At 39.0% G+C, this 16,497-nt stretch overlaps 1 protein-coding gene and 1 long non-coding RNA gene across 3 annotated transcripts in view; both read right to left on the bottom strand.

The window, feature by feature from the left end:
* Positions 1-5,168: 5,168 nt before the first annotated feature.
* LOC117942207 overlaps positions 5,169-16,497 on the bottom strand; it is a 27,812-nt gene continuing 16,483 nt past the window's right edge. The window contains exon 2 of the long non-coding RNA XR_004656094.1: positions 5,169-5,858. This is a non-coding gene — a long non-coding RNA (uncharacterized LOC117942207). The remainder of the gene's footprint in view (positions 5,859-16,497) is intronic.
* hif1al (hypoxia inducible factor 1 subunit alpha, like) overlaps positions 6,609-16,497 on the bottom strand; it is a 19,867-nt gene continuing 9,978 nt past the window's right edge. Inside the window, exons 5-16 of one of the 2 annotated variants that reach the window (XR_004656093.1) lie at positions 16,297-16,412; positions 14,897-15,081; positions 14,609-14,715; positions 14,037-14,184; positions 13,659-13,900; positions 11,523-11,704; positions 11,300-11,401; positions 10,496-10,662; positions 8,924-9,035; positions 8,418-8,541; positions 6,815-7,252; positions 6,772-6,782 (exon numbers count right to left, since the gene is read on the bottom strand). Coding sequence is in view for 1 of the 2 variants with exons in the window: in XM_034867553.1 (XP_034723444.1) it covers positions 7,185-7,252; positions 8,418-8,541; positions 8,924-9,035; positions 10,496-10,662; positions 11,300-11,401; positions 11,523-11,704; positions 13,659-13,900; positions 14,037-14,184; positions 14,609-14,715; positions 14,897-15,081; positions 16,297-16,412 (1,553 nt within the window). In the remaining variant the exon portion in view is untranslated. Of the gene's footprint in view, positions 7,253-8,417; positions 8,542-8,923; positions 9,036-10,495; positions 10,663-11,299; positions 11,402-11,522; positions 11,705-13,658; positions 13,901-14,036; positions 14,185-14,608; positions 14,716-14,896; positions 15,082-16,296; positions 16,413-16,497 lie in introns of both variants that reach the window. The other variant, XM_034867553.1, reaches the window with a different exon arrangement.

Below are 16,497 nucleotides of genomic sequence, written 5' to 3' on the forward strand. Positions count from 1 at the left end.
CGTGTGCGTGTGTGCGAGAGAGAGAGTGAGAATTAGCTACACCCGGGTAAAAGAATCCTTTTTATTCCCCACACTTATATTTGTATAGTTTGTTTTAATGTTGCAGATTTAGCAGCATTCGCAGAGCTGTGGCCCAACTCTAGATTAGTGTTTGTATTTTTTTTCCCAATTCAACTCAAGCAATTCCTAATTTTTTTTTACAGCTGAAAAACGGCAAGAATCTCCATAAGACCCTGGTTTGGAATATTTCTGTTCATGTTGCAGTGATAGTAAAAAGAAAATGTTTCACTTATTTCTAGATCCTGCTGAGACAGCTTTCCTTATCTGATGCCACACACACACACACACACACACACACACACACACACACACACACACACACACACACACCTACTGTAGGCCAGTCCCCACAGACACACACACACACACACACACACACACACAACCCCAAACAACACAGAGTAACAAAGTTAATAATTTTCTTCTGTGTGTTGAAGGAAAGAGAACGAGAAACTCTCAGAACTTGACAGAATATCTGAAAACCCGGTTCACCATCATTGGGAGAGTGAGTTTTAAAAGTTTAAAAACGTGATGAACGGGATGGAGTGGTCAGATAACAGCTTTTATATCAGAAACAGGGGTTTCTTACAACCAAATTGCCCCCAAATTAACTTGTATTGTAACCATGCATGCACATTGTGTGGAACATACATTATTATTCACAAGTAAAATATTCAAATATTATTTAGTTCTTTTATTCATTCTCATTGCATTTGAAAGAAATGTTTTGAATGGTTTTTAAACCGTATCCAGACTCAAGTTTGACATAAACCAGTGTGTGATTCATTCAACATTCTCTGATCTTCTATTATATATATATAATATAGCTATTAGTCAAAATAATTCATAATTTTTGATTTAATTTTTAAGCTCAAAGTAGGTAGTATACCATCAATCAGGTTTGTCGACCATGATTTTTTTTAAGCATCAAAAGCAGGAAAAACAAATAATGCCAAAAAAAAGTTTTTTAATTTTCCCCCGAAGACAACACAAGGGTTAAGATTTCTAGACATTTTAACATGAAGGACAGATTCAGACCCTTAACTTTAATACCACACTGAGATTATTCCTCTCCAAATATCTGTCCTGCGTTCTAAACCAAGAAAATGTAAAAGTATGCAAGTATTATCTGCAAAATGTACTTGGAAGTATCAAAGTAAAAGTACCCCTTGTGCAGTAAAACGTTCCCTGTTATATTATATATTATATAATACTGTTAATGTTTCTGGATTAATGTTCCTGCTGCATTAATGTGTATATTGCATCTAGATTAACCCTTCTGGTGTCTTCGGGTCAAATTTGACCGTTTTCCAAAAAGTTTCTATATCAGAAATTTGGGTTTCTGTCAAACACGTCATCCAATAACGTAACGTGGAAGGTTCCCAACAACGAGTTAAATAATCAGTTCACGCCTTTTATTGAATTTGGTTTTTTCTGTCAATTTTTATAGCATTTGGAGAAAGAACTGTTGGTAAAAGAATGTAACAAAAAAGTGTAAAAAAGAGAGATAATTATCAAAAGTGACTAAAATGTGAACAAATGTCAAAGTGACAAATATAAAAAAAACAAAGCTTTCCAAATTTGGGGAAAAACCCACGAAAATTTTAAAAGGCTCAGAAAAAGTCAACAAATGTTGAAAAAGTGACAAAATGGTTGGGGGAAAGCCACAAAAGGGTAAAAAAATAAATAAAAAGACAACCAGAAGAAGAACTTTCTCAACACAGAGGAACGCTTCATCCTGTTAGTTTCTCACAAACATTCAACATCAACACGTCTGGAGATACATTTAGATGGAGATCTATATCAATATACATTTTATTTATACTAATATTTATACAATCATGTATTTTCAAAATCGTTGCTAAATTTTAATTTTCCATTGATCGACTCTACAGATAGCGTCTCCGGTTGGTTTGAACTGTGGAGTCAGAGTCAATCTACTGATTAAAAAAAATTAAAGACTATTATATTTATATAATAATATTTATGTTAACTGCTACCAGAACATGAATGACCCAAATCCAAATGTGAAGTCAGTATTTGCCCGGAGTAATTTTTTACTCTATGAAACATCAAGTGAGGGAAATAAAAGGAGTAGATAGTTCATGAGGATATGTACAAAGTATAAGTACTTGAAATTTGTGTTGAGTGAATGTACTTAGTTACTTCCCACCACCGTTTAGTCCTTAAGATATCATGGCTGTCCTGTTGTTTCTTTTTGCGTTTTTGTATTTATTCCCAACAACCTGCTGCTGTTACGGTCACTTCCTGTTACCGTTCATAGGAAAACTGTGTTAATGAAGGGTTAAATAAACGACTTCCTGCTGCAGTGTGTTGGAGCGGAAGTCTGTTAGGACATAAAAAAGGAGAAGTGTGTTTGTTGTAAGCAGTGGTTACAGTAGGATGAATTGGGGGGGGGGGTGTTGAGTCAGGGATGAAGACAAACCAGTTCCCAAAACCAGTGGTGGACAGTAACAAGTACACATATGCAAGTACTGTAGCACGAGATCGAGGTACTTGTGTGTTTGTTTTTATAATACTTTGTACCTCACGTTCACTACATTTGTCTGACAGGTCGAGTACATCAGCTAGTACTTTGTAAAATTAGATTATTAATATAAATTAAGTTTACACTTATGCTTCATGATAAAATAAGATGAAATACATCAGACATACAACGCTAACTACAAGACTGTTTGAGTAACAGTCTTCAACTGCTTTTTAACCCTCATGTTGTCCTCGGGTCAAATTGAACCGGTTTTCAAAGTTTTTAAAATCAGAAATATGGGATGTTGAAATACGGAGAGAAAAATGTCGAAAAAAAGTGACAAGAGTTGGAAAAGCATAAGACTATGTTGAAAAAATGGATGAAAAAGTGACCAAAACATCCGGAAAAAGCTAGAAAACCGCTGAGAAGGGACGACAGAAGTAGTTTCTTCTGCTGTTGACGGGAAGGCGACCCAAGGCTTAAAAAGAGTTGGATCACCTTTGAAGATCTACCTCGTATCTTTAAAAGTCGGTTATGTAAGAATCATCAGGAAAAGTTATGAAAAGTATAAGTACTCAATGACGAAATATCCTCACATTTAGAAACAAACGCTTCTGTTTGATTGGCTAATCACATCAGCTGTTCCTAAGTAACTAACTGTCAGATTACTGTAAAAAGTACAATAGTTCTCTTTGAGATGTAGAGGAGTAGAAGTAGAAAGTGGCATGAAAAGACTCAAGTAAAGTACCTCATATTTAAACTTCAGTACAGTACTTGAGTAAATATAATTATTTACATTCCAACCACCAGAGTTATATAATAATATAGATTATTACACGCAGTATATAAAGTGACTAAAATGAGCTCCATCGTTACCTGCTGCAGGATTAAAGTACTTTGGGTACTTTAGGTAGGCCTGTATTTGATGCTGATACTTTTACATGATTTAAGATGCAGAACCTTTACCTGTAAAGGAGTATTTCACACTGGTATTACTACTTTTACCCGAGTAGAAGATCTGAAAACTTGTTTCTGTGACTTCTCAATGATGCGTTACAAGCACGTAGACTCTCTACAAGCAGAATCTACTTCATAATTATTTATTATCTAGTTTTATTGTCATGATGCTCAATTTGAAGGTTACGTGCCCAACGTTTTCATATTAACGGACGGCCGTCACATTCGAGCCGTCGCCAAGAGTTGATAAAAGCTAATGAAGACTGCTAGACATCAAGATAATGACATCCTCCGTGTCCTCCTTCACTACTACCACCGTGTGTAGGAGGGGTGTGTGGGTGTGTGTGTGTGTGTGTGATGATGGTTGTGTTGTCATTACTAGAACTCCCCATGGGGGGGGGGGAGACGGAAACTACGCACTGTACCTTTGTTTCATTTTTTCTGATGTACAAAATGTACTTCTTCTCTCTTCTGGTATTTCCAGTTGAGAAATCGAACTCTGACCAGCTCGTGACTCATTTATCAAGCAGCGTGGTTACGTAATCCGGAGCCGTTGACATCACGTCGCCGACAGGAAGTCAGCTTTGAACACTGAGAACAAGAAGTGACTGAGTTACACAAGTTTAACTAGAAGAAACTTAGTAGATGAATTGGAAGTATAAAGTAGCATAAAATGGAAATACTCAAGTACATGTAGCCTACCTTACATTTGTAGTTGAGTTATATACTCCGTTACTTTTACCCGATTACAAGTGAAAGTGACTTGTTTGTAAGATGTACCTAGACTATCAAAAGTAAGTGTGTGATGTGAAATGGCCTCTGTGATACAATATATGGTCTTTGAATACGGTTATTGATGCATTGACGTCTAACATCTTGTGTATTGTCGCGTTGTTTAACCTTTTAACAACGTGTTATCTTTTAGAAATTGCATGTGTAATTATTCAGATATCTTTAAAGAGCAGGGATGTAACAACGCTTTGTGAATTGGTTAAATATACAGGATGCTGTGCCAATGTTTCCTCATTCACTTAAACAGGAAAGTGTGTCAACAACAATGTACTCATGTTGATTTAATTCATTTTTATTGAACTCTTCATTGCACTCATGCCTCTATTGTTTCTGTTTGGAGTGTGTATATGTGTGTGTATATTCTGTTTTGATTGTTTTTGTATGTGTAAGGACAGTGTGAGTAAAGATGCTCTAAAGAAAAAATCCTCGTATGTGTCCTCGTACCTGACAAATAAAGCTGATTCAGATTCTGATGAGGGATGTTATGTAAGATAAAATACACCCGCGCTTTTGTGAGACACGTCCGTTTTGCACAGTTTACATGAATAAAGGAATACTTATCAGTTTGTCTGCAGGTCATGCCATTTAAAAAGAGTGAGAATCATATGGTGGGTTGAGTAGTTCCTAAAGCTCGCAAGTGTAGAGTAGAAGCAGATTTTAAAAAGTTAAAAAGTACCTCAAATACATATACTTACTGAAGGAACGATGCTTGAGTAAACGTGTGCACACTGACCATGAGAGCTTCCTGTTCCTGGACAGGTGAACATTGACTCACCTTCAGAAGCAGGTGAATGTCCATCTCTGCACACGGCTCGTATCTGATGACTGGTTTTCTAACATCCCCCCCACAGACCACAGATCACACAGAAGCTTCTGCTTCATCAACTTTATTTAGCTATAGAATGCAAACAGGTTAAAACAGTAACAATCACTGAAAGTTTATTCTAATTTCAGGCACATAACTTGTCTAAAAAAAAAAAAAAACAGACACTGAGTTAGGGTATAGTTAAAAGCATAGTAATATCACAATATTTAGTCAAACACCAATACTGAAAAAATACAAGTTTACTCTTGTTATCTCGTGTATGCTGAGCTACAATTCAATTACGTCATAAAATCTAAATCATTGGATAAAACATGAATAACTAGAGTTTTAATTACATTTCTAATGAGCTTATTCAAGCAGATACCTATTGTTTGCACTGCGAGTTACTACGATTTACAGAATATATTTAAAATGATGATAAAACTGCATTTTATTTATGGCTTGTTTGAGTCCCTTTGATTTGGGACTGAGCGTGATTACCACAGTGGAAACACTTCACGGTCATAGTGATGTCTGAGATCTGTTAGTTTCCTAGACTTCCCTGTGATTGATTGGCTAATGTTAGCGCGTAGGGAGCGTTGGATTAGCTAAGCTCCGCCCACCTGGCACCGCGGCGACATCGAAACAAGCAGCAAGAGTAACGTGAACACGATAACAGTAACAGTAACAGTTCTGAGTGTATAAAAATATGTAAAAAATATGCCACTGAAATAAACGCTGCCACTGATATTTGAACTTTGTATAAGAAGTCGGAGGCTCGGCACCGCCACCCGCGGCGCTGCAGCGAAACATCCGCCTCCTCAAACTGCAAGCTAGGTCAATCGTGATGTTATTATGAATGGTTTGTTTTTAACAATGGAGGTTTTATATTTGTATTTAAACAACACCACGCCCCTTCACATCATTTTCTGCGTTAACATACTCATTTAAACATAACCCATGATTTATTCCCTATAAACAAACAATCCTAAAAATAACCTAAACCTAATCTGGTTTAACACAACCCAACCTGACATAGACCTGTAATACTGCCCTACTCTGCACCAGGTGAGTAGTTCCTATTGGACTGGATAGAGCTCGTTATTGTTTTGAAAGTGAACCCCCCCCCCCCCCCCTCATTTTCTCCAGAAGGATTTTGATAATTAACCGTGAGGTCCAAACCATCCGGAGCAGACCCACCACGAGCTGGGAGATTGTAAAACGAAGGTTTCTGCTCCTGTGGAAGCTAGAAGTCTGTGTGAAATGAACCTTGTTTTAAGAAAAACACGTTTGTACTGCACTAGACCCCCGATCCTAAAGCGTAACTGCGACATATGATCGGATTTACTACTTCCTTGTTACCATGGAAATGTGTCTGGCACCTATTTACTGCTAGCGAGCTACTACCACTGAAGTGTTTGTGAGGCTTGTTGCACGTTGTGTTTTCAAAATGTGGTTTTTTTCCACACTGAATTAAAAACAAAGTGTGGTCATGATTGATCTCGTAGCTGCGTGGTTTGGTACCTTTAAACTCATGAAGATGGAGATCCTGAATGGGGAAAAAATCCCTTTCAGAGCTGTTCAAAGAGTGGGCGGTCACTATACTGGTTCGTAGTCTAATTTCACAAAACTGCAGTGAGATTGAAAAGAAAAGAATTAAACTGTTCATATTTGAATGACCTTGGCTCAAAGTTAAAACTGAGCATTAGGACCAGACTCACTGCAACAGGTTAAATGTGATAATAGTTGAAAGTTGCAAACAGAAATACATTTTGAAAGATTTGGCTCACTGTGTGAGATTTAAAAAGAAAACGTTGTAGCACCACCTGCTGGTTTCTCATATTAAAGTGTGTGAGGACGTGTAGTGTCGAAGGACCACAAGCAACAACTCGGCAGGTTAAAGAACGCAAACTGCAGCGCTGTCGGCACCCCCCACCTGCTTTATCACATGCTATCACCTCTCGTTTCAGCTGCAAGCAACAAGGCGACGTCTGACTTCAGAGCACGGTTCGCAGCTTGAGTCTATAATCATGTCCGGCGTTGACTTTCTGGCCTCGACCCTCTGATTGGGAGGGCGCCGGGTCAAGTCATGGGGGAGAGAGGCGGAGACAGGTCCGGTTGACGAGGTGTGAAGATGTCCCTCATCAGAGCTGAGCGAGCGAGCGAGAGAGAGAGAGAGAGAGAGAGAGAGAGAGAGAGAGAGAGAGAGAGAGAGAGAGAGAGAGAGAGAGAGAGAGAGAGAGAGAGAGAGAGAGAGACTTTAGTAGAGTGCTAACATCCACAGGGAGTTTGAGACGTGGGGGGAATATCCCTTTAAGATCTCATTTACACCTGATTTTAACATGCAATCTGGATTAGGAAATCAAATAAATAAAAATTTAAAACCCCTCAACAACATGAAAGGTCACCTAACTCCCCCTCTAGCTACCTGGTAATAAAATAATCAGAGGCCATACAGCAGCATCCTCCTGGATCTGCCACGTAACCTGTTTAATATAATAAATACTGTATATACCCACCTAATTTAATGATTTAGATCCAAATAAGTGGAAAGCTTAAATGTAAACACAAGGGCTCTGACTTAATGTTAGAATTCAGATATAGCTTATGTTAACACAGAGTATAAATTAAGTATAAGTTAGATTTAATACATTTTAAAACCCTTTCCATACTTTAACTGGTTACATCAGCGCCGAAGTTGAACATTTATACAAAAGAAATAGTATTTCATATAAAGTCATAATAGTATGTTGTAAAGTCCTTTATATTTTTATATTCAATGGCCTAAATGTACTATACTACCTGGCTAACAAGCGTCTGTCAGGTTAAGAGTTTTAACTTGAGAAAGTTAAAGCTGCTGGTTTAGACAGGTACTGGTTTAGACAGCTGCTGTTTTAGACCGCTGCTGGTTTAGACAGCTGCTGGTTTAGACAGGTACTGGTTTAGACAGCTGCAGGTTTAGACGGGTGCAGGTTTAGACGGGTGCTGGTTTAGACGGGTGCTGGTTTAGACAGCTGCTGGTTTAGACAGCTGCTGGTTTAGACAGCTGCTGGTTTAGACAGCTGCTGGTTTAGACAGGTACTGGTTTAGACAGGTACTGGTTTAGACAGCTGCTGGTTTAGACAGCTGCTGGTTTAGACAGCTGCTGGTTTAGACAGCTGCTGGTTTAGAAAAAGGTACTGGTTGCATGGCAACAGGTTTTTAGTTTGCAGTGCATTGAGTTCTCAGGGCCAAAACTAAACCGTTTTACCGTCGAACACATGGAGAGATGATCAGAAGGATTTAAGACTAAGTCTCTTCGGGGTGGGGTCTCACCTGCAGTATCACAGAGTCCCTGGATGCCTCCTAAAACAGGGTCTCTGTCTGTGAGAAGAGGGTTTTTTATTCCAGGACCCGAGTCAAGGAACACATCTGATTGGTAGGTTTCCTCCAGAGAGCCCTGAAGATGGAGAGGAACAACGGTCAGAGGGAGGTCCAGGAGTGTAAAACATCCTGAGCAGTTTTAGTTGAGTGGGTGAAATCATTCTATGAATTAAAGTTTCATTTGTGAATGATATTTCACTAACTATTCCGTGGTTCCTTCCTCCTTTTATTATTAATAATCACAGTGAAGGCCTCTGTACGATGATCATGTGATTTCACGGCGAACTGAATTCAAGCTCAAAGCAAACTAACGTCACTGCTGTGTTCTCGCTGCAGAAATGTGCAGATTATATTTTTGTGACAGTTACATTTGTTCTGATTAAATGTTGAATCCTTGTTGAATACATTGTCTAACACACTCTGTAAACTTCTGTTAAATAACATTTCCTTCCCCTCACCAGAAATCTGTGGCTGAGGAGCAGTTCCTCTTCAATTGAGGAAGGATCTGGTTTCTGTCTCTTGTCCTGAATCATCAGCTGGGACAGCCCCACCTCCTCTGGGGTTCGAGTCCTGGAAGAGGCAAAGGAAACATTTGTTGTGTTTTATGCTTAATTTTGAGCCCTGCATCATACATTTTGAGTAAATAAGTGGCTAATATTAGCATTCGGCTTAATAACCTAAGTCTGATGCGTCCTAATTTGTCCTACACGGGCCACTGTGCAGAGTCCGACCCTCGTGTCTAGCTAACATTGTCTTTGCTGTGGCACTACCCTCAGGACAAACTCTACATGTTGTCCCCCATTACAAGTAAAAATCAGAGGACAGTAAAGTTGTCTTAATTTTTCATTAAATCATCCAGCAATGTTTTCTAGATTACAATTTCACATTCATTCTCTATGAGATGAAGTCCCAATTTATGAAACATTGCATGCAATATCTGTATATTTATAATAGTACAGGGCTTAAAGTGAGACTAATTATTTTTCCTCCCTGCACACGCCGGAGATCCGGCACGGTGCCTCATAGCAACGAGATGTTACTCAGTTCTTATTTTTAGCCGTATGTCCATTTCTGTGTGATTACATTGAAAACCACAAAACAGTTAGAGAAGAGTTAAATTCCTTGTATGTGTACACACTGACTTTTCCATTAAAGCTGATTTGGATTGTGAAGGTAAGCGTGTGATTTCATGTGTTAGAAATTCCAGCATGAGTGTTAAATGTATGTGAAAAAAAAAAGGCGTGCTCACTATACTTGTTTAAGTTATTTTGGAGGGAAATATCTGAAAAGCAAAACTCCATGAAGGCTGCTCAAAAAGAAGCCAAACCTGGTCCGATTTCTGCTGTTCCACTTCTCACCCGTCTTTCACTTTGTAAACATCTTATTTCAATTAACAAGTTGCATTTTTTCCTCAAGTCTTTTTAATCCTTGTGTCAACATAAAAAATCAGCATTGATGTTTTTAACTTTTTCTTACGTTTTTGTACCTTTTTCAACACTTTTGCCGCTTTTTTCAATGTTTGTCACTTTTTTTGACGTGTTCAACACTACGTAACACTAACTTATTAACTTTAGTTTTACAGTTGTTTTGGGATTTTATGATCAATAAACTTTATTTATAGAAAAGCAGAAATTAGGAATTATTTAGACTAAAATTAAAGGAATGGATGTCAATGGATGATCACAGACTGGAATATGTCAACTTTTACTCAATAGTATTTCAAAACTACTTCCATTTTTTTCAAATGCAATGAAATTGAATAAGACCCCTTAAAATTAATGAAAGTAGAGATCTGTACTTGCCAAAGAGCGTTGTATGGAATCAATCATGTTATTTTGGGTAATTAAAAAGAGCATTTATATGGGAAAATGGGTCAATTTGACTCAAGGACTACACAAGCGTTAAAAATGAATCTGGTAATATTGGACTGATTATCATTATCATTACTATGATTAGCATTATTACCTATTTTCTACCTATTAATGCTTAAAAATGCACATTAAGTGTGTAGAGTGACCAGCCCATCGTACCGTTTCCTGCTCACTGGGACTGTGGGTGTGACAGCTGGGGGTTCAGACAGAGAGGAGGACGGAGGTTGGTCTGCTTCCTCTGGCAAACTGCTGAAGACGGTTAGCTGGAAGTCATCGTCCATAGAGATATAAGGAGCCAGCATGTCCAGATCCATCATCTCCATGGGCTGGGGGGGGGGGGGGGGGGGGGGGGGGGGGGGGGGGGAGACAGGAAATCAGAGAGGAGAAATGGGTATCATTTAGTTTAGTTTTTTGAGACATGGAAAATTGAGACATTTGTGAGATGTCCTTTTTAAAATTCCTTTTAAAAGACCCAAGCATCACCTTTTTATCTTTTACACCAGCTGTATTCGGATCAACACTTTCTAATGGAGTGTTAGATGTTTTTACATAGTCTGCACTTTAGATTTACATGGGAGCTGTTTATCACTCTTTGTTTGATGTTTTTTCCGATTTTAGAGACGGATCAAACAAACTATCCAACAAATGTATGCCCTAATTAAGGCATCTGCAGGTCCGAATATAGATTAAATAATAGAAGGTTAAAAGAACAATTTGGACCAAATACAAATAGGCAGCTGTTCTTTTGTAAACAGCTATACAGAATGTGTTTATATTTTATAATTAAAATCAGATTTTTACCCTGAGATTTGTATTATATATTTTTAAAAACAAGATTTTCACCTATTTTCTTTGATTTCTTTCCTGATAAAATAGTTTAAAACATGACAAACTTGGACGTATTGAGAACCGACAAAACCATTGTCTTCTAAAAGAAGACTGTCTACATGTTACTACGGTTACCTCCTGTGTTTCTCCTTTCTGCTGATTATCTTCTGGCCAAACGGCAAAGAACTGCTCCACCATGCTGGTGTCCGTCACCTCTCTCTCCTCCTCACAGGGGCTCTGACGGAGGGCGAGAGACATCGAGAGACAAGAAAACAAAGCAAAGAAAGAGCACAGGCTGTTTAATCAGAGAGAAAATAATACTTTCATAATTTTAACAGGATTTGAGGCCTGCATTTACCAGCACTGGCTCAGGGTCAGGTGAGGAAGCTGCTGATGATGATGATAAAGGTGGAGTGATGGGGCTGAAGATTGGGGAGAGGAGCTGTCGCAGCTGGGGGGTGCACAGGTCCTGAGGGTGGTCCGGCACCGAGTGTGGACTGGGAGGACTGGGAGGACTGGCGAACGACAGCTCAACTAGATCTGACAGAGAGAGATCACGGAAAGACACTTTGATTAATTAAATTAAATTAAATTAAATTAAAACTGTACGTACCTGTAGCTCTTTGATAAAAAGGCAACTGTAAATTAAGTTGAACTGAATATTTTGTGTCAAAATCTCTTCACTTTTTGGTGTGGATGCTGATTCAGCAGCACTCTTAGTGTTGTTATTCGATTCTTCTGCTATATTTTACTATTTTCTTTCCTTTATACTGCATTATGGCTTTTTTCATAAAAATACAATATTTAGACTGACTTTTCAACATACTATACTATGACTTTTTTGTCCTTTTATCTAAAAAAAAAAAAACCCTTTTTATGACTTTTTTCCCCCCGAAATGCTATACTTCAATTTCTTCAGACATTCCATACTATGACCTTATCACTTTTTTCTACATGCTATACTATGACTTTTGATTAATTTTCTTCTGACATACTACACTTCAACAGACTATACTATCTATGACTGACTTTTTGACATATCTTGCCTTTATCACTTTTTTTCCACAAACCACTGACTTTTTAGTCATTTTTTCTACGTACTATACTTTTATTTAAGTATAGTAGTTTGTTGAAAAGCTCTGCAATGCTGCGGGAACTCAAACCTGCGTCCTCACTCTGACTGGAGCTGCTGAGATGCTCACTGTCAGAGTCCCTGAGTCCCTGTGGGTTGCACCAATCCAACAGACTTTTCAAAATGCTGTACTGACTTATTTTAGACTATATATATCTACTATCTATTCGAACATATTAAACTATGACTTTTTTCAACATAAGTTACTATGACCTTGTTTAGGATTTCTGTGTGCATTTTAGGTCTTTATTTGGTGGAGAAGGACATGCAGCAAATGGCTCCAGGTTGGAATTTAACCAGCGGCCGGTGCGGCAAGGTCTGAGCCTCTGTACATCGGGTGCACGCTCTTCCTTGACATACTATTGTAGGATTTTTCGACATACCAACTATCATATGATTTTTTTTAAATATTATAATATGTTCTTTTGACATGTACTAATACTTTGTAATGCCTTTTTCTAAATGTTATACTATGACAATCTGGACATCCTATACTGACGGTTTCATCATTTGTTGCTACATACTATATTACGTACTTTTTTAATCACTTTTTTGGACGTCCTATACCATGACTAAGAATTTTTTTCCAACATATTAATATTGGACTTTTGTCAAGTTTTTCAACAAACCGTACTTTGACTTTTAAATTTCCCACTTTCTTACATTACTGATATTATTCAACATTTCAATGAAATGTGTACTAATTGAAAACATTGACACTTTTCCAACTGCTCTCACTACTTCACCTCCTCCTTATGCAACTGTGCCAGCAATCCAGTTTAGCTTTAGCTATTTAGCTTTTCAGCATTCACAGGCATTTTCTGCATGAAATGCATATTCTATTTAGCAAATGTTAGCAGGCTAACACAAAGGTGATGTACAAAAAAACCTTAACATCAGAATGTTAATAGCATTTAGCCTGAAGCATGGGGTCTTCCATATGATAAAAACTAACATTGTAAGAGATTGGTATGTCAAACTGCAGAAAAATGAAGGGATATGGATATTTTAAACGCGGGTTGCCACTGCGGAGATATCAACGTCATCAGTAGGCCGTAAACTGCAGGTGAGTGATTTCAACAAAGTGACCCAGGGACATATACATTCAACATTTGACCGGGGGAAAACACATTGTTGAGAACATAAAACCCCTTTGAAAGGTCTCCTTAATGTGTCATAGTAAGAGGATACTGAGCTGGAGAACATAGGAGCATAGATACACTCCAACTACGTGCACCCTTAGCATAACTGCAGACTATTAGTCTTGTTTTTTCTTAACAGCAGAAGAAAGTAAAACATGATTTTTGAGAAACCTTCATCCCTGGTGCTTAAAGTAAATAGAAAGACTTTGGTTTGTCTCACCTCCTGTCAGGGGGATAATGGCATCTCCGGCAGCAGGAGCCAACAGGAGAAGCTCCTCTGGCTTCTCCTTCAGTTTGTTGAAGAGCTCTGCGGAGCTGCGGAGATGCTCACTGTCAGAGTCACTGAAGTCAAGTGTCCCACAATTCTCCTGGACAAGCACAGGTGAGCTGGGTTCAGCTTCAGGCAGCCGGCCACAACGGATCTGCTCCACAGAAAAAACTACGTCCGGCTGCTCCACGGCACTGCAGAAGAAGAAGAAGAAGAAGAAGAAGACGATGCAGGAGACTGAGTTTTTAGTTTTCTGCATCCATTATGTTCCCTCGTCTTCTGTTACAACACATACTTATATGACATAAGCTCAGTGCTTTTTAAAAGTACCTGAGTATGAAGTTGAGGCAGACGATTGCCTCAGGCTGCGAGATCTTGCTGCTGTAGAGGACGGTCGCCTGAGTCTCGGCCCAGACAAAGCCGCCGTTGTTGGCTAGGAAACGGTATTGTCTGGTGCTCACCTGACCTTTGGACAGCACTGTATCAGACAGCGACACAAACAGGAAAGAGACGCGGGGGTCACAAGGTACACAGAGGAAGGATCTGAAGATTGTAACTTTGACAAAATCCTGCTCCTGTAAGTGCTGACGCATTCGCTGTCTAGTTTGTTTGCAGAAGTCTCCCTTTGCTACAACTCTCTACCCCCTTTCTTACTTAAACTGTCCTATCAATAAAGGCCATTCAGGCCATAAAGCCCAAAAAGGTTAATATTTTCAAGAAAAGGTTTAACTACTCTGTATATATTAAATGTTGTGCTACAGAAGTAGTTCTACATGTTAATATACATTGTAAATACTGTTTTTAGGTAGTTGTCTGGATAAGTATATTCAGGTAAAATTGTTGAAGACAGACAGACAGAGAGACAGACAGACAGACAGACAGAGAGAAAGAGAGCGACTCACATGTGTGCAGGCTCTTGTTGATGTGATTGGAGTCGAGTGCGTGATAAAACTCGTAGGCTGAGCGGCCAATCAAATCTTCAGGTTGGTATCCCACTAACTCTGCCACCCTGGAAACAAGAAGGAGGAAAAACAAAGGAATGATTAGTACAAAACACAAAGATTTCCCTTCCTTTTGTGATGAAGAGGACGGTCAACCTGACTACATTCTGGAGGAGAAGCTCTCTTTTCTCTTGCCTCTCATCCACAGACAGGTCAAAGGTCAGTTCCAGGACTCAGCAGTCCACCTACCTGCCCTCGCAGTGTGTGAAGCGCAGGTCCATGCTGTGGCGGGTGAGGAAGGTGCACGTGTCCAGAGGGAACTCCACACTGGACGGGTGAGGGATGGGTTCACACAGCAGGGTCATCACTCCGCCTGCAGAGGGCGACATGGAGTCACCAGCAACCTGACGCATGTGACCGGTGCAGTGGAAAACCTGCAGACACACAGGGAAGATTCATTTAAATTAAAGGACAAATCCAGCACAAAAATGGACCTAAGGGTTAATAACACATATTTACCGAGTCAGCCAATCTCTGGGATTTATTTCAAGCTAATCGAATGTGACAAGTTTATCGCAAACCACTAATTAGCTTATATCGCTAGTTGTTGGAGTACAGGTAAAATAAAAAGAAATCGCTATTTCTATACAACTAACAAGGCTCAAAGTAGCACCACACTTCCACGGTAGTATAATGAGGGTCCCTACATGTGGGAAAACAAACGCCGTGCAACGTGAGCTGACCTGGCACTTGAAACCTCCCATGGTTCATAGTTTCCCAATAGGTCCATAGGAATCACGCTGGAAATGCATGAATTATATCTGTTTATCAGTGGGTGACTAACTACAAGGGAAGCTCACGTTACACGGCATTAGTCGTTCGGCTGGTCGGACTGTTTTCCCAAGATGGCGCCCGCCTGTACACGTGAAAGGTACGGTCTTAAACTATCTTTTTAATAAACTGTGTGTACACTTACAAAGTTGTCAATGCTTCTGGTTTACATGTAGGGGCCCTTATTATGCTACCGTGGAAGGGTGGTGCTATTTTAAGTCTCGTTAGTGGTATAGATATATAATATCTTTTTATTTTACCTGTGCCCAGACAACTAGCGTTGTAAGGTTATTAGCGGTTTGCGCTAAAACTGGTCACATTCGATTAGCATGAAAACAAGTCCCAGTACACGTGTTATTAACCGACAGGTTCATTTTGCGGCAAATTTGTCCTTTGAGGGGCGGTTGGAGTTTTAGATCCCAATTAAATAAAAATCTCAACAGACTGCCTAGTGTGAAGTTTGTAAAAAATTTAAATAAATCTTAATGTTAATGATGTGCAGCAACAATTAGCATTTCTTTCTGTGTTGTATATACATAAGTATAGAAATGTATTACCTGATTCAACCGTTTTCTTCTTTCTTTTCTTACATTTATGTTTTATGCCTTTATAAATTATTATACAGCGGAATAGACATTTAGGAGCTATTCCTGCTTCTGGCAATGGTTGTGTTTGTTAATTTGAGATGTATGACTCACATATAAAGTGAAAAATAAGCCCACAGTAAACAACAATGTGACAGAAGCAAAAAAGTACTCAGAAATGGCTTTTTCAGATTGATTAAGAGATAAGTTTAAACATCTTTGGCAACACTGCACCTTCCAGGTAGCAGACTTGATGTTGACGGTGCGCCCCCTGCTGGTTAGAGTGCTCTTCATCCGCAGGAAGAAGTTCCTCTCACTTGGCTGTTCTGCCAACGGCTTTTTACTCAAACCTGAAAGCAACATATACAGTGGGTACGGAAAGTATTCAGACCCCTTTAAATTTTTCACTCTTTGTTTCATTGCAGCCTTTTTCCA

Source organism: Etheostoma cragini, chromosome 3 (assembly GCF_013103735.1).
Source record: "Etheostoma cragini isolate CJK2018 chromosome 3, CSU_Ecrag_1.0, whole genome shotgun sequence".
Classification (NCBI taxonomy): Eukaryota; Metazoa; Chordata; class Actinopteri; order Perciformes; family Percidae; genus Etheostoma; species Etheostoma cragini.